The sequence below is a fragment of the Octopus sinensis genome, unplaced genomic scaffold (genome assembly GCF_006345805.1).
Source record: "Octopus sinensis unplaced genomic scaffold, ASM634580v1 Contig19703, whole genome shotgun sequence".
In the NCBI taxonomy this organism is placed as follows: domain Eukaryota; kingdom Metazoa; phylum Mollusca; class Cephalopoda; order Octopoda; family Octopodidae; genus Octopus; species Octopus sinensis.
Genome location: NW_021836535.1, coordinates 1 through 25,000, shown reverse-complemented (window position 1 = coordinate 25,000; position 25,000 = coordinate 1). Strand labels below are relative to the sequence as shown.

Genomic DNA, 25,000 nt, shown 5'->3' with positions numbered 1-25,000 from the left:
TGATCAGCATTATCACCACCACCACCACCACCACCACCATCAGCAGTATTGACATTATCTACATCATCATCATCATCATCGTCGTCATTGTCGTCATCGCCACCACCACTGACAACAACTAGAGTCACCACCACAGCTTTAATATCCATCAGCACAATCCATCTAAACGTTCACCCATCTAACCATCCATCCATCCACCCATCTGTCCCCTATTTTCCATGCCCTACATAAATTCACACGAATCCCCACTTCTCACCAGATTGATAACAGAAACAGATTTAGGATTAAAATTACATGGGATTCCTCCATATTACTTCCCACCACCACCAACACCACTATCACCATCACTACCACCATCCCCACCACCATCACCACCACCACCATCACCACCATCACTGCCACAACCACCACCACCACTATCATGACCATCTCCACTACCATCACCACCACCACCACCATCACCACCGCCATCACCACCACTATTACCACCACTACCATCACTGCCACAACCATCACCACCACTATCACCACCATCACCACCACCACCACCACTATCATGACCATCTCCACTACCACCACCACCATCACACTACCACCATCACCCCCACTATCACCATCATCACCACCACCATCACCACCACCACCATCACCACCACCACCACCACCATCACCACCACCACCACCATCACCACCACTATTACCACCACCACCATCACCACCACCACTACCATCACCACTACTATCACCGCCACCACCACCACCATCACCACCACCACCATCATCACCCCCACTATCACCATCACCACCACCACCACCACCACCACCAACGTCTTCTGAACTTGTCTGGTTCTTCTACCAAAGGCTTCTGATGATGTCAGAAAGATCCTATCATGACTTTCTGTCAGACGTTTAAGATTCTGCTCAAAGAAGCTTGTCTCCATCTTGCCCCGGTCCTTCCCCCGTCCTTCCCCCGTCCTTCCCCTGTTCTTCCCTCATCAATGGTGAGATTAAACACTGCAGGAATTGTATTGGGGACCCAACAACGGCGTTTCTCTGTTTTGGTTGCGCGACCTACAGGAGTCACGAAGGGACGCATGTGGCCCCATGTGGCCCCCATGTGGCCCCGAATGCTTGTTCTGCATGATGGATTAATTTGTAAGAAATACCAACAAGGGCAGCAATTTTGGGGGGCAGGGATGAGTCAATCACATCGATCCCAGTGTGTAGCTGGTATTTATTTTATCAACCTTGAAAGAATGAAAGGCAAAGTCGACCCTCGGCAGAATTTGAACTCAGAATGTAAATGGTTGAAACTCAGAACAAAATGTTACTAAGCATTTTGTCTGGCATACTTATGATTTTGCCAGAGTAATAATAATAATAATAATAATAATAATAATATAATAATAATAATAATAATAATAATAATAATAATCCTGTATATTATAGGCACTAGTGGAGGCACATGGCCTAGTGGTTAGAGCAGCAGACTCGTGGTTGAAGGATCGCGGGTTCGAATCTCAGACCGGGCAATGTGTGTGCTTATGAGCGAAACATCTAAGCTCCACGTGGCTCCGGCAGAAGGTAATGGTGAACTTCTGCTGACTCTTTTGCCACAACTTTCCCTCACTCTTTCCTCCTGCATCTTGCAGCTCACCTGCAATGGACCAGCGTCCTGTCCAAGTGGAGGGGACCTATACACCAAGGAAACCAGGAAACCGGCCCTTATGAGCCAGGCATGGCTCAAGAAGGAACAAACAAAATGCTATAGGCACTAAGCCTGAAATTTGGTGGGAGAAGGGGTAAGTCGATTGCATCAACCCCAGTGCATAACTGGTACTTAATTTATCAACCCTGAAAGAATGAAAGGTGAAGTCGACCTTGGCAGAATTTGAACTCAGGATATAACAACAGGTGAAATACCACTAAGCATTTGGTCCAGTGTACCAACAATTCTGCCATTTGACTACCTTAATTATTATAATAATAATGGTTTCAAATTTTTCCACAAGGGCAGTAATTTGTGGTGGGGGGGTAAGATGAGTCGATTACATTGACCACAGTGTTCAACTGGTCCTTGTTTTATCGACCCCGAAATAATGAAAAGCGAAGTCGACCTTGGCGGAATTTGAACTCAGAACACAACGACTGGCAAAAGCCACACCCCACCTCACCGTACCACACTCAACCACACCGCCACCATCTTGAAAACAAAGAAGGGAACTTTGATTAGTTTAGTCCTAGATACATTATGACTGAAGAAGAAAAAGGTAAAGAAGTAGTTGTGGCTGGAACACCTTTGATTATTGATCTACTGGACCAGGGATAGATGACCTAGGGTTATAGACAACAACAACAGCAGCAGCAGTTGCAGCTAATTTTGGTCTAAATGACAACAACCTGTGGCTTGCACATGCACACACACACACCTACACACCCACACACACACTCTCTTACACACCCACACACAGACACACACATTCATACTCACATGTATACTCACGCATACCCAACACATACACATACACACTCATGCATGCACATGCACGCCCACACACAGACACGCACATTCATACTCACACATATACTCATACATACTCACACACACACACGTATGCACACACACACACACACACGTATGCACACACATACACACACACACGCTCATACACATGCGTGTGCATACACGCTTCAGTTAGCACTAATTGTTTTCTGTAAACGCCCCTCCTCACCTCCACCCTCCTCTACTCTCTTCTCTGGTCAGCCATGTTATCTACCACCACCACCACCGTCCTCCACCCGTCTCTGGCCAACTTCTCTCCGCCCCCACCCCCAGCCCACCCTCCCCACCGTCCATCATGTCATATATCCAGGAGAATTGCTTCCGGAAGACGGACTACATTGCAAGACTGAGCACAGTTTGTAGTGGACTAGTAATAATTCATGACATGGCAGAAGGAGGAGGTGGTGGTGGTGGTGGTGGTGGTGGTTGGTGGTGGTGATGGTGGTGGTGGTTGGTTGGTGGTGGTGGTGGTGGTGTGGTGGTGGTGGGATGGTGGTGGTGGTGGTGGTGGTGGTGATGGTGGTGGGGTGGTGGTGGTGATGGTGGTTGGTGGTGGTGGTGGTGGTGGTGATGGTGGTGGTGGTGGTGGTGGTGGTGGTGGTGATGGTGGTGGTGGTTGGTGGTGGTGGTGGTGGTGGTGGTGGTTGGAGTGGTGGTGGTGGTGGTGGTGGTTGGAGTGGTGGTGGTGGTGGTGGTGGTTGGTGGTGGTGGTGATGGTGGTGGTGGTTGGTGGTGGTGGTGGTGGTGGTGGTGGTGGTTGTGGTGGTGGTGGTGATGGTGGTGGTTGGAGTGGTGGTGGTGGTGGTGGTGGTGGTGGTGGTGATGGTGGTGGTTGGAGTGGTGGTGGTGGTGGTGGTGGTGGTGGTGGTGATGGTGGTGGTGGTGGTGGTGGTGGTGGTGGTGGTGATAATAGTGGTGGTGTTCTATTGCATTGTTTTGTTTTTATTGTTCCTGTTGGTCTTGGCGGAGGTGAAGGTCATAGCAGCGGTGGATGTAGTTGGTGGTGGTGGTCATCATCGTCATCATTGTAGTTGCTTTGTTAGTTGTGGTCTTCATGATATTGTTGTCATTTAGTCTCTGGTCAGGCTTGACCAAATACATTTCATCTTTGAACATCCTGTCTCTATCTGTCTCGGGGGGGCATTCAACACAGTTCTGTGATTAAGGCATACAGGACTCAAAGGAGAGCTGGAACCCTGGGCACATTTCACACAGGCGTATATATGTATGTGTGGACATGCCCTGGTGTCTTCTGAACCAGTTCCCTCACCCCCACCCCTGCCTCAAAAATAAACTTGGAGAAAACTGGAGATTAGCAGAGCAGACTGACAGAGGGCAACAGGAAACCCCTGATGTGTCTGTTCCAAGAAAAATCACGAATGTTCAGACTTTGGCATGGAGGTCCATGATCACCGATGTTTGTACAAATGGCACATGGAAAGAGGCACGTGCACACATTACTATACACACTCACTCACACACACATGTACATGTACTTATCCGCATACATACACACACACATGCAACTCACATGTACTCACATACACATGCAAACACATACACACACAGACTTAAGCTTCATACTCACACACCCGCTCGCACATACATATACACATGCACACATTATCAACACACACACACACACAATCAACACATCTTTGCCAGGTCACTGTTGTCTGCCTTGCCACCCATGCCCTTCCTTTCTCTTCTGGTCTGTACAACATGTAGTAACCATCCATTAATTCAGCCACATGTTTTTTTTCTCTCCATTTTTTGCCTCTCTCCATCTGTTTACTCTCCTCATCTCTCCTCTCTGTAGAAGAGTGTTATCTCAAGTAAAAAGCACCCACTACACTCATGGAGTGGTTGGCGTTAGGAAGGGCATCCAGCCGTAGAAACACTGCCAGATCAGACTGGGCCTGATGCAGCCTTCGGGCTTCCCAGACCCCAGTTGAACCGTCCAACCCATGCTAGCATGGAAAGCGGACGCTAAATGATTGATGATGATGATGATGATGATTAAAGTCCTCTTCCATTTTACCTCAGTGTTAAACTAATGCATCTTCTCTGTTGCTCTTTCACCCCATCCTTGGGTGTGTGTGTGGGGTGGAGTGTATTTTTGGGGCCATGTTTGGATGCAAGCTGGACAAACTGGACAAAGTGGACGATATGCTTAATGACATTTCTTCTGCCTTTACATTCTGAATTCAAATTCTACCTGGTGCCAACTTTGCCTCTTACCTTTTCTGGGTCAATAAAATAAATACCAGTTGAACACTGGGGTCGATGTAATCAACCGGCCCCCTCTTTTTGAGGCCCTGTGCCTCATGTAGAAAGAATTGATATTGTTGTTATAAACCACCTCACCAACAACAACACTGAACACCTTTTTGATCTCCATGTGTCTAACACACGTGGACATGCCTACAAAGGCAGAAAACAACACAGCTCCCATGACTTTCGGAAACATTTTTTCATGCTCAGAGTTGCTGAAGCATGGAACAAACTGCCTGCGTCGGTTGTTGACTGCCATGACACTGCATCCTTTAAGGCCCTCATGCTTTCTGAAATCCGCCGAAACTACACCTGATTATACATACACTTTAGATGAGTTGTAGTGCACCTGAGCACTGTACACAATGTTTTATTATTATTATTATTATTATTATTATTATTATTATTATTATTATTTTATTATTATTATTATTATTATTATTATTATTATTATTATTATTATTATTATTATTATTATTATTATTATTGTTGCTGTCAGTGTACATTTTGCTTTCCTTGTTACTTCCTCTTTCTAGATGCCATAGATTTCGTCCGGACAGAAGCAGATGCTATTGGCTGTGAATTTAAAGACCTATTTGCGTGAGTTTTATTTCGCATTAATCTATCTCATCTCTCTCTCTCCTCTCTCTCTCTCCTCTCTCTCTCCTCTCTCTCTCCCTCTCTCGTCTCTCCTCTCTCTCTCTCTCTCTCTCTCTCTCTCTCTCTTCTCGGTTTACATGTCTCAGGAAATGAAAGAGAAAGAGAAAGAGGAAAGCAAAGTGATGTGAAGTAATAGATATCATCTCTTTTTTTGGGCTGTAATTTGTTTTTACTTCAATTGATCTAACGTATAGTTACCGTGGAAATAGAAAGATAATAATAAAAAAAAAACAGCTACAAAACAGCAATCATGCAATTAATGATGTAATTAAGATAACTAGAAGCATCCTTTAATCTTGCAGGACCCTGGATCTGTGCCTTGGCAGTCTTACTTCCATCTTGTTAGCAGAGTAGATCTGCTATAATTATAGAAACTGATATTTGAATGACAGCCCCAACCGCAGCACCTCTACTTAAAGGTGCTGTCTATCAGTCTTGTTCTGGCTCTGTCCTTCGTCAGCAAACATCACCCTCACCTCTCGTGGTTTTTGCTATATTACTGTAGTATTGTTTTGCCTTTGGAAATATGCTGTACGTGAGAAGACCAGGCAGGACAAGTGAGCCCAGCCCACTTATGCATGCCTTTCCTCCCTTGGACACAAAGACCTGTTGAGGCAAGCGAAGTCGATATAGAACCTCATCCGACGACAGGCACCCATGCCAACCCCCTTTGCTTGCGAAGACATGTTGGGGCAAGTGAAATCGAAATCGAATTGAACCAGCCAGGACCCCTAGACTGGTGGTACGTAAAAAGCACTATCCGACTTGTGGCCGATGCCAGCACTGCCTCGACTGGCTTCCGTGCCGGTGGCACGTAAAATGCACCAATCCGACCGTGGCCGTTGCCAGCCTCGCCTGGCACTGGCAGGTGGCATGTAAAAAGCACCCACTACACTCACGGAGTGGTTGGCGTTAGGAAGGGCATCCAGCTGTAGAAACATTGCCAGATAAGACTGGAGCCTGGGGCAGCCTTCTGGCTTCCCAGATCCCCAGTCGAACCGTCCAATCCATGCTAGCATGGAGAACGGACGTTAAACGATGATGATGATGTTTTACAACTGGATGCCCTTTCCCTATTGCTAACCCTTACCTATTTTGCAAACCAGGGAATTTGTCATTCCACCTTCCTCTTTGAAAGTGCAGAGCTACCTGATGAATAGCTGATAAGGTAATATCAACAAACGTCACCATTTGTAGCTCAACGGTTCTTCCTGTAGAGCACTGGTGTAAACATTTACACACATACACGCACACACATGACCATATTTCATCTGCTCTCCATGTGGCATTGATTCAACAATGCAACAGGATTCAGTTCAGTCCTTATTCAGATTACCTTCTTTCCAAGACAGGTCAAAGAATTACATTTTGCTCTTATCTTTCCTTTTCAGCTTGTTTCTATGAGTGAATGTTCCTCTTCACACAAACCACTTTAGACACAGATACACACCTATCTATCTACCCATCTGTCTGCCAGTCTCTATCTGTCTGCCTATCTATCTATATCTATCTATCTATCTATCTATCTATCTATCTATCTATCGATTGACCGATTGATCTGTCTGTCTTCCTGTGAATGTGCTATTAATAAAATGGAGAAGACATAGTATTTTATGCTTTATAAGCATACACGTGTTTCAGAAAATTACTGCCATGATTACATAAGTACATGTTAAAACATTATTAATTTCACACTTCTGATTGTTTCATTTGAAATCTTGTGCTTAAACTAAAACAATTATATTGATGTGGTTATGACAGACATTCAAAACTCTCTCACACACACACACATGCATGTCATAAACGATTTTGATCTATACCTTCTATATTGATTATTTATTTGGGTTTTTTTTTCTTTTTCTTTAACCTGTAGCACACTTTTTCTTTAATCTAGAGCTGCGGATACATTGTGTCACATTGAGAGGGGAAAAAACTCATATGGTGACATGATGTGCCTACAGCATTTTAAAGGTTTATTCCACATTTATTTTCTGAAAAACATCTAGGGTCTTGTTTTTATCAAACCTTTTCATCAACGTCCAAACTTGAATCAATATATTCAGCTTTGATTATTGTTGCTCAATTCATAAATCAATCACTCATTAGTCATTTGTTACTCTTCTTCTACGTTCTCCTCCTCCTCCTCCTCATGTAGATGTGTTGATACTGAAAACTGGCCATTCCTAAGTGACCTTACAGTTGATGTCACCTGTCACATCCGATTCCTCATCCAAGAATGTAACAAACACATTTGTGAACCACCAGCTCATTTCGTTCAGGTTAGTGACAAACTTCAATCTCTCTCTCTCTCTCTCTTTCTCTCTCTCTCTCTTTCTTTTTCTCTATCCCTCTCTTTCTCTCCCTTCCTCTGTCTCTTCCCTTCTCTCTCTCCCTCTCTCTTCACCTCTCTCCCCTTCTCTCTCTCCCTCTTTCTCTTTCCTTCTCTATCTCCCTCTCTTTCTCTCTCTTCCCTTCTCTCTCTCTTTCTCTCTCTCTCTCCCTCTCTCTCTATCCCTCTCTTTCTCTCCCTCCCTCTCTCTCTCCCTCTCTTTCTCTCCCTCCCTCTCTCTCTTCCCTTCTCTCTCTCTTTCTCTCTCTCTCTATCCCTCTCTCTCTCTCTCTATCCCTCTCTTTCTCTCCCTCCCTCTCTCTCTATCCCTCTCTTTCTCTCCCTCCCTCTCTCTCTTCCCCTCTCTCTCTCCCTCTCTCTTCACCTCTCTCCCTCTTTCTCTTTCCTTCTCTATCTCCCTCTCTCTCTTTCTCTCCCCTCTCTCTCTCTTTCTCTTCCTCCCTTCTCTCTTTCTCAGTCACTGTTCTTCCTTTTCTTATGCTCTTTCTCACTCACCCCCTTCTCTCTTATATATCTATTATCTCTCTCCCTCTCTTCTTTCTCTCAATTGTTCTCTCTCATTTTCCCTCCTTCTCTCACTCTTGCTCTCTATCTATCACCCCACCTTTCACTTATTCTCATTCTCTCTTGCTCTCTCTCTCTCTCTCACCTCTCTCTTTTACTCACCCACTCTTGACCTCTTTCTTCCACCCTTCCTTACCTATTTTCTCCTTGTCTCCCTCCCTCTCTCTTACCTCTCTCTCTCTCTCTCTCTATCTTTAATTTCCTTTACATTTTTATAATTATTGGATATAAGTATTACTATGTGTGTATATGTACAGGTGTGAGTATATGATTAAAAAAGGTGCTTTCAGGTTTGTTCCCAATGCATGACACCTTGAGCGCGTGTCTTCAATGCCAAACCCTTGTAGGTGGAACCACAGTGGAATTGAACCTGGAATCATGTTGTTTCAAAACAAACTCTTTCATTTCACGTCTGTGTTTTACCTACCTGGTCATAGCACATAAATTCTGCTTACCACAGCTTAATGAAGTTTAAGAAACTGGTTTTCCTTCCACTCCTTGACCTTGCTTAAAGGTCATTCAGGTGTTAAAAGGTCACACCAGTGTTAATAGGTCATTCCAGGTGTTGAAAAACAGCAGGGAAAAAAAGCAATGGAAAGAGAAAAAAAAATATTATTTGCTCTAACGAAGACTGTCATATCCATATTAATTAGCAGGTATAGAAATTTGGGAAGAAGGAAAATAAGAGTAAATGTTATATATATATGTATGTGTATGTATGAATGCACTGGTTCTCTGCAGCCTGAGGGACACTGGTGCTGCATGTGTGTATGTGTGTGTATGTGCATGCTTGTGCGTGTGTGTGTGTGTGTGTATGTGTGCGTGTGCATGTGTGTGTGTGTAAATGTATATACAGAATGCAATGGGTAAATTGTCGCCATATTATATTTTTAGTTTCACACATGTACATTGCTTGTTTTTGATTTTGTCAACTACACAGTATAGTAGGGTCAGTTGGGTACTATCTGTGAGAAAAACAGTACCTATTTCTTTATTACCCACAAGGGGCTAAATACAGAGGGGACAAACAAGGACAGACAAGGACAGACAAAGGTATTAAGTCGATTATATCGACCCCAGTGCGTAACTGGTACTTAATTTATCGACCCCGAAAGGATGAAAGGCAAAGTCGACCTCGGCAGAATTTGAACTCACAACGTAACGCAGACAAAATACCGCTAAGCATTTCGCCCATCATGCTAACGTTTCTGCCAGCTCGCCACCTGAGAAAAACAGTACCATGACACAATTCACTCTACCAGAAATTTGGAAACGATGTGCTCTACTACTTGGCATTCATGCCAGAAGCTCCAATGCGAACATTTCAGAGTGTTTGGGTGTCAATCTGAGGACATGTACTGAGAGTGATAGAAATCAAACATCCAATCTACATCATGGCGTTTGGGGTGATCACTAGTGATGGCAACGTTATGCCTCCATTCATCTTCCTACACAGCCTCAGTCTCAACACAGAGGCCTATATCAAGTGCCTGGAGGAGGTAGTGCTGCCCTGGGTCAAGAAGGTGGCTGCTAGAAGACCCTATGTCTGGCAACAGGACTCTACACCAAGCCACACCAACAGGAGAACTCAGTCATGGCTGTCAGATAATTTCTGCAACCACATCACCCCTAACATCTGACCACCAAACTCCTCAGACTGTAACTCCCTTGTTTTATTATGTGTGGGGCACAGTTGAGCAAGAGACCAACAAAACTCCTTGTAACACCAAATATGAACTGAAGGCAAGGATTATGGCAGCATTCACCAACTTAAACAAGGAGATTGTCCAGAAGAGTTGCAGGAGATTCTGAAGTCGTCTGGAGGCCGTGGTTGAAGCCAATGGCGATTTTATTGAATGAATTTACTCTTTAGTATTTCAAGATATTTTTATGCAATTTTGGTAAATATAGATGTCAGCGTTATTTTTCATTTTTGCATAATTTAGACAACAGTTTATTCAACACACCCTGTATATAAATATGTGTGAGTATGTTTGTGTATGAATGAGCATGTGGCTGTGACTATGAACATGGTATATGTTTATGTGTACGTGTGTATTAGTGAATGGACAATGTAAAGACAGATGAAATTCTGCCAAGCATTTTGCCCAGCATGCTAACGATTCTGCCAGTTAGCCTTTATATGTATGTATGTGTGTGTGTGTGTGTGTGTAAAGAAACTGAGGCAACAAAGAGATAAACAATTATGTTATGAACTTCATTAGCTTACAGCAGTTTCTGCTATAAGATGCAATGCACCCATAGGTGAGGGCTTGTGTATCACCTTATAGCTTCATCAGAGCTTCAAACATGAAGTGCAATTTATTTGGGAAAACAATGACATTCATGGTCACATATATATACACAGAAGAGCATTCCCAATGGAAAAGCAGGCACATATGTTCAACTGGTATTGACCCTGAGAGGATGAAATGTGAAGTTGACCTCAGTGGAATTTGAACTCAGATAATGCAAGGACTGACGAAATATTGTTAAGCATTTTGCCCAGTGTGCTAACAATTCTGCCAACTCACTGCCTTTCTTGCACACAAAAATATTAACAGTTACAATAACAACAATTGGAAGCACTCCGTTGGTTACGACGATGAGGGTTCCGGTTGATCCGAATCAACGGAACAGCCTGCTCGTGAAATTAACGTGTAAGTGGCTGAGCACTCCACAGACACGTGTACCCTTAACGTAGTTCTCGGGGATATTCAGCGTGACACAGAGAGTGACAAGGCCGGCCCTTTGAAATACAGGTACAACAGAAACAGGAAGTAAGAGTGAGAGAGAGTTGTGGTGAAAGAGTACAGCAGGGATCACCACCACCATTCCCTGCTGGAGCCTCGTGGAGCTTTAGGTGTTTTCGCTCAATAAACACTCCCAACGCCCGGTCTGGGAATCGAAACCGCGAGTCCGCTGCCCTAACCACTGGGCCTCGACAATAACAACAATTATGATAACTATCAACAACAACAACAACAGCAAAAATCACCCTACCCTCCCTCCCTTCTCCAATATGGACTCACATCCAAATTTAAAACTTTTAACCTTCATCACCTTTTGATAATCACAGTGGTTCATGAGATGAATTAATCTGTACAGCTGCCAAAAGTGACAGGTGACATTCCATTCCGGTGATTCTAGTAATTCCTACAATTTGAGAATTTGGGATATATCAAGGATTCTCAAATATTTTGATCAAGGAAGGTGCCATGGGAAAAAACTTGAGGAATTTTTTTTAGTTGAGTTTTTTTGGGTTTTTTTCATATTTGTTTTGTTATTGTGAACTTTGGTGATAACCAATATCAGCTAATCTCAAAGTCTTAAACTTACCACCTGCTGCAAAGTATATAACATGAACATGTATCCATGCATATGTAGGTATGAGGATGTGTGTGCATATATATATACATATATATATATATACATACATATATATAAATACACATATATATATATATCATACATACATATATATATATATATATATATATATATATATATATATATATATACATATATATTATATGTATATATACATATATATATATATATATATTATATAGATATATAATATATATATATATATATATAATATATATATATATATATATACATATACATATATATATACATATATATATATATATTATGTAGTGTGTATATATATATATGTATGTATGTATGTATGTATGTATCTATATATATATATAATATATATATATAATATATATATATATATATATATATATTATATATATATATATATATATATATATATAAAGGGGGAGAGCTGGCGGAATCGTTAGCTCATCAGTTGAAATACTTGGTTATTTCACTTTTCTTACATTCTGAGTTCAAATTTCGCCAAGGTTGACTTTGCCTTTCATCCTTTCTAGGTTGAATAGATAAGTACCAGTTACACACTGGGGTCGATGTAATCAACTTAATCCCTTTTTTTGTCCCCTCTATGTTTAGCCCCCTGTGAGCAATAACTGTTCTGTTTTTTATTTCATTTGATATATATATATATATATATTACACAAACACACACACATATATAGGTATAAATATAGTATATATATATATTATATATATATATATATATATAGAATGTATATATATATATATACAAGCAAAATGCCCCCAGTCCAATGGACAGTGCTGTGAGTTGTCAAACATTTAAGCCAAATTTCCTCAAAACAACTTGTCCGACCGTCCCATAGGCCTCCCCTTTGAGAAACACTGATTTAACCTAAATTTGAGACACCAGCAAAAGAAGAAATAAAGATAGACTTCTTTTCTATTCCAACATAAAACGATTTTATTCACACAAATATGCAACTGAAGAATTTAAAGTACCAGTAATGATAAGGCTGTTGACTGGGAGAACACAAACATGGTTTAAACAGTAAGCTTGGCAGGAAAGAAACGTGCCTTTAAGCATTACAAAAACAACAAAAAATGGAAGGTGCAGTTATGTACAGGTTTACAGGAGAAAAGCAGGACAAAAACAGCTTTATCGATCACATTCTCACCTGGAATCGATTTTTGTAATTTTTTCAAGACTTATACACGCCCTGATACCATTGGTATCTACATATCCAATTTGAGCACAATCGGATGGAGGATACCCGAGATCCTAGAAGACACACACACACACACACACAGAACAGATTTTATATAGCAGATATACATATGCGTGTGTGTGGGTGGGTGCACGCGTATGTATATAATATATGCAACTACATTCAGTTAACAAAAATTGGAAGTATCGAATTTGTTTAGTATTTTACAGCTAATATTTGGTATGTAATATAGCTGGTATCTGAGAGGTATGGGTTTGAGTCCTATGGTTTTCTAGTGACAACTTTTTCCTTCTCAGAAGGGTAAAACAGCCAGTGTTTCTGTTGTTTTCAGAGAGATACAGCATTCAAAATATTACTCTCTTGTCTCTTGTCTGTAATATATACATGTGTGTATGTATGTATATATATATGTATATATATATATATACATAGCCGAAACAGCTGTAAGATGTAATCTATACTTATATTTATATTTACCTATATTTATATTCTCTTTTATATATATTCTACTTATTATACAACATTACTCTTTTATGTACACTTTTTTATGTACACTTTTTTATGTACATTCCTTTATGTACACTGATTTGTTCTGCTTTTTTTATGTTTAACCCTACAGTCTCTTATGCGGTGGTTTAATAAAGTATGTGATTGAGTATTATCTGGTAATTGATATTTGATTTAGATGTATTTCTCCATTTTCTTATCTTGTATTAGTAATTTGTGATAAATCATTTTACCTTTGCCCATATAATACAGTAAATGAATTGATTGCATCGCAATCATTAACATTTATGTATTAACTTTGTTGGGTACTTCACTAGCAGTATATTGGATACGTTATCCCATAGAGGGTTGCATTTACAACCCCTATCTCAATTTGTATATATATATATATATTTACCTATATTCTTTTATTCAGCAACAAGAGGTTGTGATGGGGGAATGTGCCAAGCTTGCTCAAAGAGTTGAAAGGTGAGTTTCTTAGCATTCTGTTCTTTGATATTGTTATCACTACTATCACATCCGTATATAAACATTCATATATACATACACTCACATACACATACATATATATATGTATATACATATATACCTATGAAATCCGAGCTTCTTTAAAATTGTCATCACTTTGGACTGAAGTTAAAAACCTTCAAAATACTGACCAACACAAGAGCCAGTATTTTTGGGGGTCACTTGTCTGGTAAGTTTTATTATAAATTTTTTACTACTTAGAAGAGAAAATTTTCCTTCTGTCAGTAACATATTGGCACAATTATCCCCCTAGAACAATTGGCTCACCAGGGCACACACCCCCATGTCGAAAACTATCCCCTAGGACAATTAACTCTCTTTGGTTAATTGCCCCGCTCTCCAATATATTAAGAAGTTTTAAATCATCATCTGTTGTCTTTGTGGTGGGGGGGATATTGTACATAGGGGGTTATTGTACTGATGAGTCTAGTAATGGTGTTATGATTCCAGTTTCCTTCCAAAAATGGTTAAGACAGCAGACAAATTGATGTCAAAGGTGTTCCTCAATCTGCAATATTATTATTGAATACGCAATTAGCTGTGTTGGAAAGAACATTTGGAGCAATACTATTGACTGGCAGTTTTTACAGATCATCATCATCATCATCATCATTTAACGTCCGTTCTCCATGCTAGCATGGGTTGGACGGTTCGACCGGGGATCTGGGAAGCCAGAAGGCTGCACCAGGCTCCGGTCTTATCTGGCAATGTTTCTACAGCTGGATGCCCTTCCTAACGCCAACCACTCCATGAGTGTAGTGGGTGCTTTTTACGTGCCACCTGCACTGGAGCCAGGCAAGGCTGGCATCGGCCACGGTCGGATTGGTGCATTTTACGTGCCACCTGCACGGAAGCCAGTCGAGGCGGCACTGGCTTCGGCCACGATTCGGATGGTGCTTTTTACGTGCTTCCAGATACTTCCAGAAAATAGTCAGAAGATATTTTGGGGGACAAGGAAGAAATAGTTCACTATCCTGCAAGATTTGAATCCTTTGGTATTGAATCTGGCCATTTCCAGCCCAAATATTCTCTACCTGTTTTATGTTCAAACTTACCAGATCCAACTGCTCACACTTACCCTACAATGTCATTCTAAAAATATACAAACATACCACTGAAATCTTGAAGTTACAAAGTAATGCCTGATTAATTCCAAATGGGAAAAAACAGTCACTACCCTTGGCAAAGAAATATGAACGCCAAAGGGTTAACATTTCATTATCACCTTCAAGCCTACCACCACATTCACAGACATTAGTTAATGAAATAAAGGATCACCAATAATGCTGCTGCCACTCCATTATTAAAATCAGCTGAGCCTCTGTGATGGCACAAGACAAATGATTAAGAACTCTGTGTTGCATGTCATTAAAGCCACTTATTTTATCTGCTGCACCAAAAGAAAGTTTGCAATTATACCCAGAATTCCATTCGTACTAACAGGTGTGCCCTTTCAATTTAAAAGACTTGAACTTCTAGAATCCCCAAACTTTGTCATGTTAATATATCATCATCATCATCATCATCATGTAATATCTGTTTTCCCATGCCAGCATGGGTTAGATGACTTGACAGGAGCTGGTAAACCTGAGAGCTGCACCAGGCCCCAATTATCTGTTCTGACAAGGTTCCTATGCCAGAATGCCCTTCCTAATGCCAACCCCTTCATAGAGTGTACTGGGTGCTTTTTATATGACATCAGCACTGGTGCTTTTTACTAACTAAGAGTAAATATTGCCAGCTCTGGAGAAGTACTACTTCACTAATCATTAATTGTATGTAGGGCGCTCAAATGAATTATTTTTATTGTAATCAACATGTTATATTTAATTTTACTGTAAGTCCTTCTCTGTCCAGGATGCAAGTTTTAGCCATTTCATATCTTTCTACTTTCTCCATTCCAATCGCTAAAATTCAACTACATGTTTTTTTAGTTTTGGGGTCTCATCTTCACTGTATCTAGCACTCATATCCAATGGTTGGTGTTACCTCTCCACCTAAATTATACAGTTCTGTCTGAGGCATGAAACTGCCATAATCCCTTGTGAGACAGCTGATGAGGGCTAACTTTTCTTTTATTTTCTTTATTACATTTATCAGGTGTCTTATCATTTATACCCGTTCCTTACAGTTATGATTTCAGAGGAACATACCACATTTTCTCACAAGTATATATATATAGGCGCAGGTGTGGCTGTGTGGTAAGTAGCTTGTTCACCAACCACATGGTTCCGGGTTCAGTCCCACTGCGTGGCACCTTGGGCAAGTGTCTTCTACTATAGCCCCGGGCCGACCAAAGCCTTGTGAGTGGATTTGGTAGACGGAAACTGAAAGAAGCCCGTCGTATATATGTATATATATGTATGCGTGTCTGTGTTTGTGTGTCTGTGTTTGTCCCCCTAGCATTGCTTGACAGCCGATGCTGGTGTGTCTATGTCCCCGTCACTTAGCGGTTCGGCAAAAGGGACCGATAGAATAAGTACTGGGCTTACAAAAGAATAAGTCCCGGGGTTGAGTTGCTCGATTAAAGGCGGTGCTCCAGCATGGCCGCAGTCAAATGACTAAAACAAGTAAAGGAGTAAAAGTGTATATATTGTGTGTGTGTGTGTTTATGTTTCTTTCTCTACTTTACCCCTCTCTTCCAGAATCCTTGTATCACTCTTACTATTGCTACTTAATATTGTTGACCCTTATTTAACCTGATCCTATCCCTTCTATTTCAGTGTGTACATGTCCACCAGAGGTAAAACAGCAAGGGTACCCCTAATCAACCAACTGGTTTACTTGGGCGAGTCATTCAGTCGGTTCGTTGACTTGGCTCTTGGACTCCTGGTACAGGTGAGTCCTTGTTTCTGGCTGAATTTCAATTTGTCAGTTTCTGTTTACAACTAAGAGGAAGGTGCATAGTTATTTCGAAGGACCCGTTTTCTTAAACTCAACTTACTACCCACACAAACACACACACACACTCATAAGTACATATGTGTGTATATATGCGTGTGTGTGTGTGTATATATATGTATATATGTATATATATATATATATATATATATATATATATATATATATATATATATACATATTATATATACATATATATGTATGTATATATATATATAAAGCATAAAACGTCGCCCTTTTCAAGCCTAGCCAGGCTCATGGGCCCGGTTTCCCAGTTTCTGTGGCGTGTGTGTTCCCCCCAGCTAGACGGGGCGCCAGTCCATCATAATGTTACTCAAGAAACAGGAACAAAGAGTGAGAGAAAGTTGTGGTGAAAGAGTACAACAGGGGTCACCACCACCTTGCTGCCGGAGCTTTGTGGATCTTTTAGGGTGTTTTCACTCAATAAACACACACAACGCCTGATCTGGGAATCGAAACGTGATCCTTCGACCATGATTCCGCTGCCCTAACCACTGGGCGATTGCGCCTCCACGTATAATATATATATATATATATATATATATATATATATATATACTAAGCAATAAAGGGTTTAGCAACGAATTGCCTTACCACATACCGAATTAGAAATAGCAGTCAAAGAGTTATAGCTATTTTTTCTACTATATTTTATATATATATATATATATTGGCCTGCTCGCTTAGCCAGCGGGGTGGTGGCGTTATTTCAAGGCTAAAACAATGCGAAGCACATTGTGACCAGTGATGTGTAGCAACATCTGATAGCCTGGTCGGTCATGGTGATCATTGTGATATACACACACATATATATATATATATATATATATATATATAGGCTAAGTAAAAGTGTGGTTGCCCTTGCATACAGGTTCATCCCTTGCAACCCTCTCCAGCTGAGCACACACACACACACACACACACACACACTCTCACACACACACTCTCACACACACACACACACACTCACACACACACACACACACATATTAATTGATTGTATATATCTTTGTGGATGTTTATGGCTATCTTTGAATATACGTATATCTGTCTGTCTTAGTCTATCTTTACTTTAGTAGCCATTTCCACTCTCTTTAACCTCTTCTCTCCTTTCTCTTCTCTTCTCTCTCTCTCTCTCTCACGCTCTCTCTCTGTCTATTTATTTTCCACAGACTATAGTATTTGGTCTAGAACTCACCGCTGATGTCCGAAACCTGTTGCTGGCCATTAGTGATGTCATCAGTCTTGGAATGGAGGGAGATCACATGTGTTACATCCTTGTACGGGTAAGTCTGATTCTCTGACTGAACAAGTCACCACCACAACCATCACCACTACCATCACCATCACCACCACCACCACCATCACCATCACCACCGTTACCACTTGCATCTTACCCCCCTCCTCTCTGTCTCTTTTAACTCACTTTTACTCCTGGGATGGTCATAGTTGGAATGCTTTTTGACTATTCTTTATCAGAGCTGATCTGATGTTAAACAACAAGAAGATCCAATTTTGCTGACCCCCTTCCATGGCCCTTTTTTACTTAAAACAGACAAAATCATGCTTCAACCCTTAGTTGTCACTTGTAAGCTAGAGGGGCCTGATAGCATACACCATGCCTTCACAATTCATTTTAGGCGCAGGAGTGGCTGTGTGGTAAGCAGCTTGCTAACCAACCACATGGTTCCGGGTTCAGTCCCTGCGTTGCATCTTGGCAAGTGTCTTCTGCTATTAGCCCCGGGCTGACCAATGCCTGTGAGTGATTTGGTAGGACGGGTAGACGGAAACTGAAAGAAGGCTGTGTCGTATAAATGTATATATATATAATGTGTTGTGTGTTATATGTTTGTGTGTCTGTGTTTGTCCCCCTAGCATTGCTTGACAACGATGCTGGGTTTGTTTACTACGTCCCCGTCACTTAGCGGTCAGCACAAAAAGAGACCGATGTAGAATAAGTACTGGGCTTAGAAAGAATAAGTCCCGGGGTCGATTTGCTCGATTAAAGGCGGTGCTCCAGCATGGCCGCAGTCAAATGACTGAAACAAGTAAAAGAGAAAAAAGAGTAAGAGTATTGCACAGACCCAAACCCGTTTAGGTTTCTCTAACCCTTGATCCTGTATGGTATCCAATTTGTGACACCTGGAGTGAGGTTGAGGGCCGCACCAGCGATGGGTTGGCAATCATTTACAACTGGGTAAACTGGAACAATGAGAAATGAAGTACATTGATCAAGGACACAATGCACTGCCCAGTCCAGGAATTGAACCTACAACTTTATGTTCATGAACTTGAGACCTTAACCATTTAACCCAGAAGATTTTCAAACCAAAACAGAAATCTTGACGGGGTGTGGATTAGTTTAATAATCATTACTTATTGATAGTTGTACTTATTAATTTCCATGTTAGTTCTGGTTCCAGCCAGGACCATCTCTCATTAGCTCTACTGCTATTGTTTAACCTTAGGTCAGGCCTGATCCAACAGACATGTCATCAAAACTGCTCCAGCTATAACCGTCCTCTCTTATTCAGACATAGTCCTTCTACTACCACATTACCCAGTGTCCTTCACTTTCTAAGGCAGTAGTATATGATTTGAGAGAGATTTGGCTGTTATTTTTAGCAAGTCAGTTGACCACATAGTGACTCTCACTGACTTTGCTGTTGCTGTTGAAGTTGTTGTTATTGCTGTTTAACCCCAGGTCAGGCCTGATCCAACAGATATATCATCAAAGGTGTACTAGCCATGACCATCTTCTCTTTTAGTCAAACATAGTCCACCTTGGACTACATTACTTAAGATGCTTCACTTTTTGAGATAGTAGTGTGACTTGAGGGAGATTTCGCTGCTATTTCTAGCTGATCAGTTGCCCACATAATGACTCCTTCATTGACTGTGTTGTTGTTGTTCTTAGTCTTCATTTTCTCCTCCTCCTCCTTTCTCTTCTTCTTCTTATCCTCCCTCCCTGCTTCTTCTTCTTCTTCTTCTTCTTCTTCTTCTTCTCCTCCTCCTCCTCATTCCCCCTATCTTCTTCTCCCTCCTCTCCTCCTTCTTCTTCTTCTTCTTCTTCTTCTTCTTCTTCTTCTTCTTCAACTTTTCTTCTTCTCCTCCTCCTCCTTTTTTCCTACTTCTTCTTCTTGGCCTTAGTCCAACAGATTCATCATCAAAGACGTCCTTGTTGTGACCACTGCATCTTTTATTCAGACACAGTCTATCTAGGACTACACTGTCCAGTGCATCCTTCATTTTTTTTTTATTTCTAGGCAGTCAAGTGACTTTATAGAGGCTTCCATACTGGTGAATCATTCTCAGAACCATAATGAAATTACCTGTGTGTGATTGCATGTTTGTCAGACAGGTGACATATCTCCGTTTTATCGTTGCAGGAAGGTGTGATGCAGTCCTTATTTAACATATGTAATATGGAAACCTTACTAAAAGTACGAGCCCAGGCATTGAGAGCCATTTCTACCATATGTTGTATTCCAGAAAGTATACAAGAACTGGAAAAGGTAACAGATGCCATCCAAACATTTATTTTTAACAACTGTCACTAGTTTACCATTCTGGTTGTGTAAAGCACTTATTGCAGTGCCACATAACTGTGCCCATGTGGTGTCACATAAAAGTGCCCATGAAGTGCCATGTAAAAGTGCCATGCTGTCATACCGTCCAACCCATGCCAGCATGGATAACGCACGTTTAATAAGGATGACATTAAAAACTGCTTTTATTTGACTATTACTAACTACATTGTTTACATTATTTACATTTGATGGATATTTGTCCTCACCTTGTTTGTTGTTAACATAACGTCTTGGCTGATGTACCCTCCAGTCTTCATCAGGTGTCTTGGGGGTAATTTCGAACCTGGGTTCTCAATCCTAAGTTACTTTTTCGCTATTATTATTATTATTATTATTATTATTATTCAGGTCACTGCCTGGAATTGAACTCGGAATCTTGGGGTTAGTGACCCGAATAATAATAATAATAATAATAATAATAATAATAATAATAATAATAATAATAATAATAATAATGATGATGATGATGATAATGATGATAATAACAACAATAACAACAACATTGAAAAATAGCTTAGTAATGAGAACCCAGGTTTGGAATTTCCCCCAAGACACTTGATGAAGGCTGGAGAGTTATATCAACTGAAACGTGTTAACATCAAACAAGCTGAAGACAAATATCTGTCGAATGTAAATAACGTAAATAATGTGCATAATTCCTCATCTCTTAAATATAGAACTATATTACTAACTATTATTATTTAACCAATACTATCTAGTATTTATTCCTTTACTTAAGATAATGGGCAGCCAAAACAATAGGGTATCAGATTTAACCCCTTTTGTTAGTGTATCTCTTTTAACCCTTAAGCATTTAACCCTTTAGCATTTAAACTGGCCATATCCGGCCAAAAATATTCTGCCTGTTTTATGTTCAGACTGGACAGATCTGGTCTCTCACACCAACCCTACAATATCGTTTGAAAAATTAACAGCTTCCTCATCAAAATCTCATAACTACAAGATAATGCATGATTAGTTCAAAACAATGTGGATAAAAAAGGATTAATTTTGGCAGAATAATGCAAACACTATAGGGTTAAGCCAGCCGTATCCAGCCAAAATATTCTACCTGGCTTATGTTCCAAGAGGCCAGATCTGGCACCTTACATCCACCCTACAATATCATTGTAAAAAACTAACTGTTGCTTCACTGAAATCCGAAAGCTGCAAGACAATGCCTGATTAATTCTGGAAATGTGAATAAATGAGGATTACCTTCGACAGAATAAGCCCAATGGTGAATGGTTAAAACAGATCCACTGCCTTTGTTTCGAGGAATTTTGAAAATAACAAAGGATTTGGTAAAATAGTTTTGTTATTGTTAAGCTGGTGTTTGGAACATCAATTAATATGGAATTTCAATGGAAGATAACTTTAATCCTTTTGTTACCATATTCTGTTGAAATACACACTGGTTTTGTTTCAATTAATTTTGGAAATAATGTAGAATTTACTAAAATAACTTTATTGTTATTAAGCTGGTGTTTGGAACACCAATTAACATGGAATTTTGATGGAAGATTACTTTAATCCTTTTGTTACCATATTCTGTTGAAATACTTTGTTTCAATTAATTTTGGAAATAATGTAGAATTTACTAAAATAAATTATCGTTATTAAGCTAGGACATAAATTAACATGAAATTTAGATGAAAGGTTTTAATTTGAATCACTTTAAGAGAAGAAGCTTGTATCCTAATGCAAGGGTTTGTCTCAGATGGGTTGGTGTTTAAAGGATTAAATTAAACTCACAAACAACTTAATGGTTTTTTTTTTCTTTTCTGATATATTTGCAGGTAGGTGGCCTGGAATGTTTGACAGACATTTTATCAGACAAAGCCCAGGGTGAAGAGGTGCGAGGGGAAGCCGCGGGAGTAGTTGCTCAGGCCACGTCACCTGCCCACGAACATCACTTACCTATGGTTGGACTCATCGACAACATGAACGACTTACTGAAGACCTTAATAGGTGAGAAACACTCGTTAATTTGAACTAGTTAATTAGTAAGTTATTTGGATGGAAGCACTCCGTCGGTTACGACGATGAAGGTCCCAGCTGATACGATCAACGGAACAGCTTGCTCGTGGAGTTAGCGTGCAAGTGGCTGAGCACTCCACAGACACGTGTACCCTTAACGTAGTTCTCGGGGATATTCAGCGTGACACAGAGAGTGACAAGGCCGACCCTTTGAAATACAGGTACAACAGAAACAGGAAGAAAGAGTGAGAGAAAGTTGTGGTGAAAGAGTACAGCAGGGATCACCACCATCCCCTGCCGGAGCCTCGTGGAGCTTTAGGTGTTTTCGCTCAATAAACACTCACAACGCCCGGTCTGGGAATCGAAACGGCGATCCTATGACCGCGAGTCCGCTGCCCTAACCACTGGGCCATTGCACCTCCACAGTAAGTTATTTAAGTAGTTGAACAATTACTTTTCTGGGCCCACCATCCCTGAGGATGATAGCTCCTTTGCTTCTGTTTTTCATTGCTAACATGGGTTAAAGGAATACACATTACTGAAGCATTGTCTTTTTAAAGCTGAAAACTCTTCTTGTTACTAATCTTTCCCACCATATGTCAATTGATATTGTGCATAGGCCTCCTTTGATGCATGTGACTCCTGGGTAATTATCGATTGTGCCCATTTTTAAGGTGGTTTGTGGTCTTTCGTGTCATAGACAACAGATGAGGGTTCCACCAATATCTTGTTGAACTACTTGCACAAATGATTTGTTTCTTGTGATCATATTGTATGTGCCACACAAAAGCTCACTCCCTTCATCAAAGCAAACATTACCTGTACAGGTGCATGGTGTGCCACACGTCAGGTGTCAAACTAATTCTGCAGTTGATGCTACATGAGATGAAGCATTATGCTCAAGAACACAATGCACCACCCGGCCCAGGAATTGAAACCACACTCTCATGATCATGAGTGCAAAGCCCTAACCACAAGGCCACATTCTCCCACCTTAAAATGACATTGTTTATTACTATCATCGTTACCTCAACAAATACTTTGCTACCTATGCTATTTTTTCAACCGCTTCCTACTACCACCAACACTACTTCAACATCATTGTGATTTCTTATTCTGTGACCCATTCTTGCAGATCTCTGTCACACGGCCATATCCAATGAAGTGTTCCTACTGGCCTCTGCTGCCATCGCCAACATCACCTTCATGGACAGCAATGCCTCCGATATCCTCCTCTACTTAAAGGCACCGTCCGTTCTCCTGCAGTGTTGCTTACTTAACAAAGCTACAACCATTTTCGCTAAAGACCAGGTGAGGTACCATTCTTCCTTTTTTATTTTTATTTTCTTTGTTTTTGTCTTGGAATAATTTGTGTAGGAGATGGAAGTTCTAGCCATCAGCTTTGAAATTACTTGCATAAACACATGTATGAGGGGAAGTCAAAAATTATCCACACTTTCGCCATAACATATTTTTATTATTTATTTCTTTACTACCCACAAGGGTCTAAACATAGAGGGGGACAAACAAGGACAGACAAACGGATTAAGTCGATTACATCGACTCCAGTGCGTAACTGGTACTTTATTTATCGACCCCGAAAGGATGAAAGGCAAAGTCGACCTCGGCAGAATTTGAACTCACAACGTAACGACTGACGAAATACAGCTACGCATTTCGCCCGGCATGCTAACGTTTCTGCCAGCTCGCCGCCTTCATTCATATTTTTATTATTGTCACACTACCTTCTGCGCACACGTGCTTATAGTTGATACTACTGTGGTCACATGATCGAAGTTTGACCCTGATCACACCATTTTCCTTTCTGGCTTTACAGTGTAAGCATGGCCACTCCACTAGCAAGGTGCACCAAAGAAGAACAAAAGAGCAGTGATCCAAGAGACGGTAAAGGTGAATCGGTTCAGCATTACCATCTCTCAAGCTTGCTGAATCTTTTCGTCAGTGGTGGAGGTTGATGGTCGTCCTGCCCCCTCTTCGTACATCATGCTTGTCCGGTCACTTTTAAACTTCTCGATCCACTCATACACACTTCTACGCAGTAATACGCTGTCCTCGTATTGTGCTAAAAGCCTCTGATGAATTTCAACGTCTGACACATCTTCTGACCAGAGAAACCGGATCACTGCTCTTTGTCCTTCTTTGGTGCACATTGCTAGTGGAACGGCCATGCTTACACTGTAAAGCCAGAAAGAGAAATGGTGTGATCAGGGTCAAACTTCGATCATGTGACCACAATAGTACCAGCCACAAGCATGCATGTGGAGAAGGCGGTGTGATAATAATAAAGATATGTTATGGTGAAAGTGCGAATAATTTTTGACTTAACCTCACATCTATACACATACATGTACACATGTGCTCTCTCACACATACACACATACACACACACACACACATAGACAAATACATACATGCATACATGTACCAAAATGTGCTTTCTCTCTCT

At 40.8% G+C, this 25,000-nt stretch overlaps 1 protein-coding gene across 1 annotated transcript; it reads left to right on the top strand.

Moving 5' to 3' along the window:
- Positions 1-2,251: 2,251 nt before the first annotated feature.
- On the top strand, positions 2,252-23,844 carry LOC115232171 (protein inscuteable homolog; the record flags this gene model as incomplete). Its single annotated transcript, XM_029802014.1, has 9 exons — positions 2,252-2,270; positions 5,374-5,437; positions 7,653-7,776; positions 13,929-13,981; positions 16,765-16,879; positions 18,136-18,249; positions 20,353-20,478; positions 22,353-22,524; positions 23,669-23,844. Coding segments are annotated over exons 1-9 (963 nt in total), but the record flags the coding sequence as incomplete, so codon positions are not given.
- Between the last annotated feature and the right edge of the window lie 1,156 nt (positions 23,845-25,000).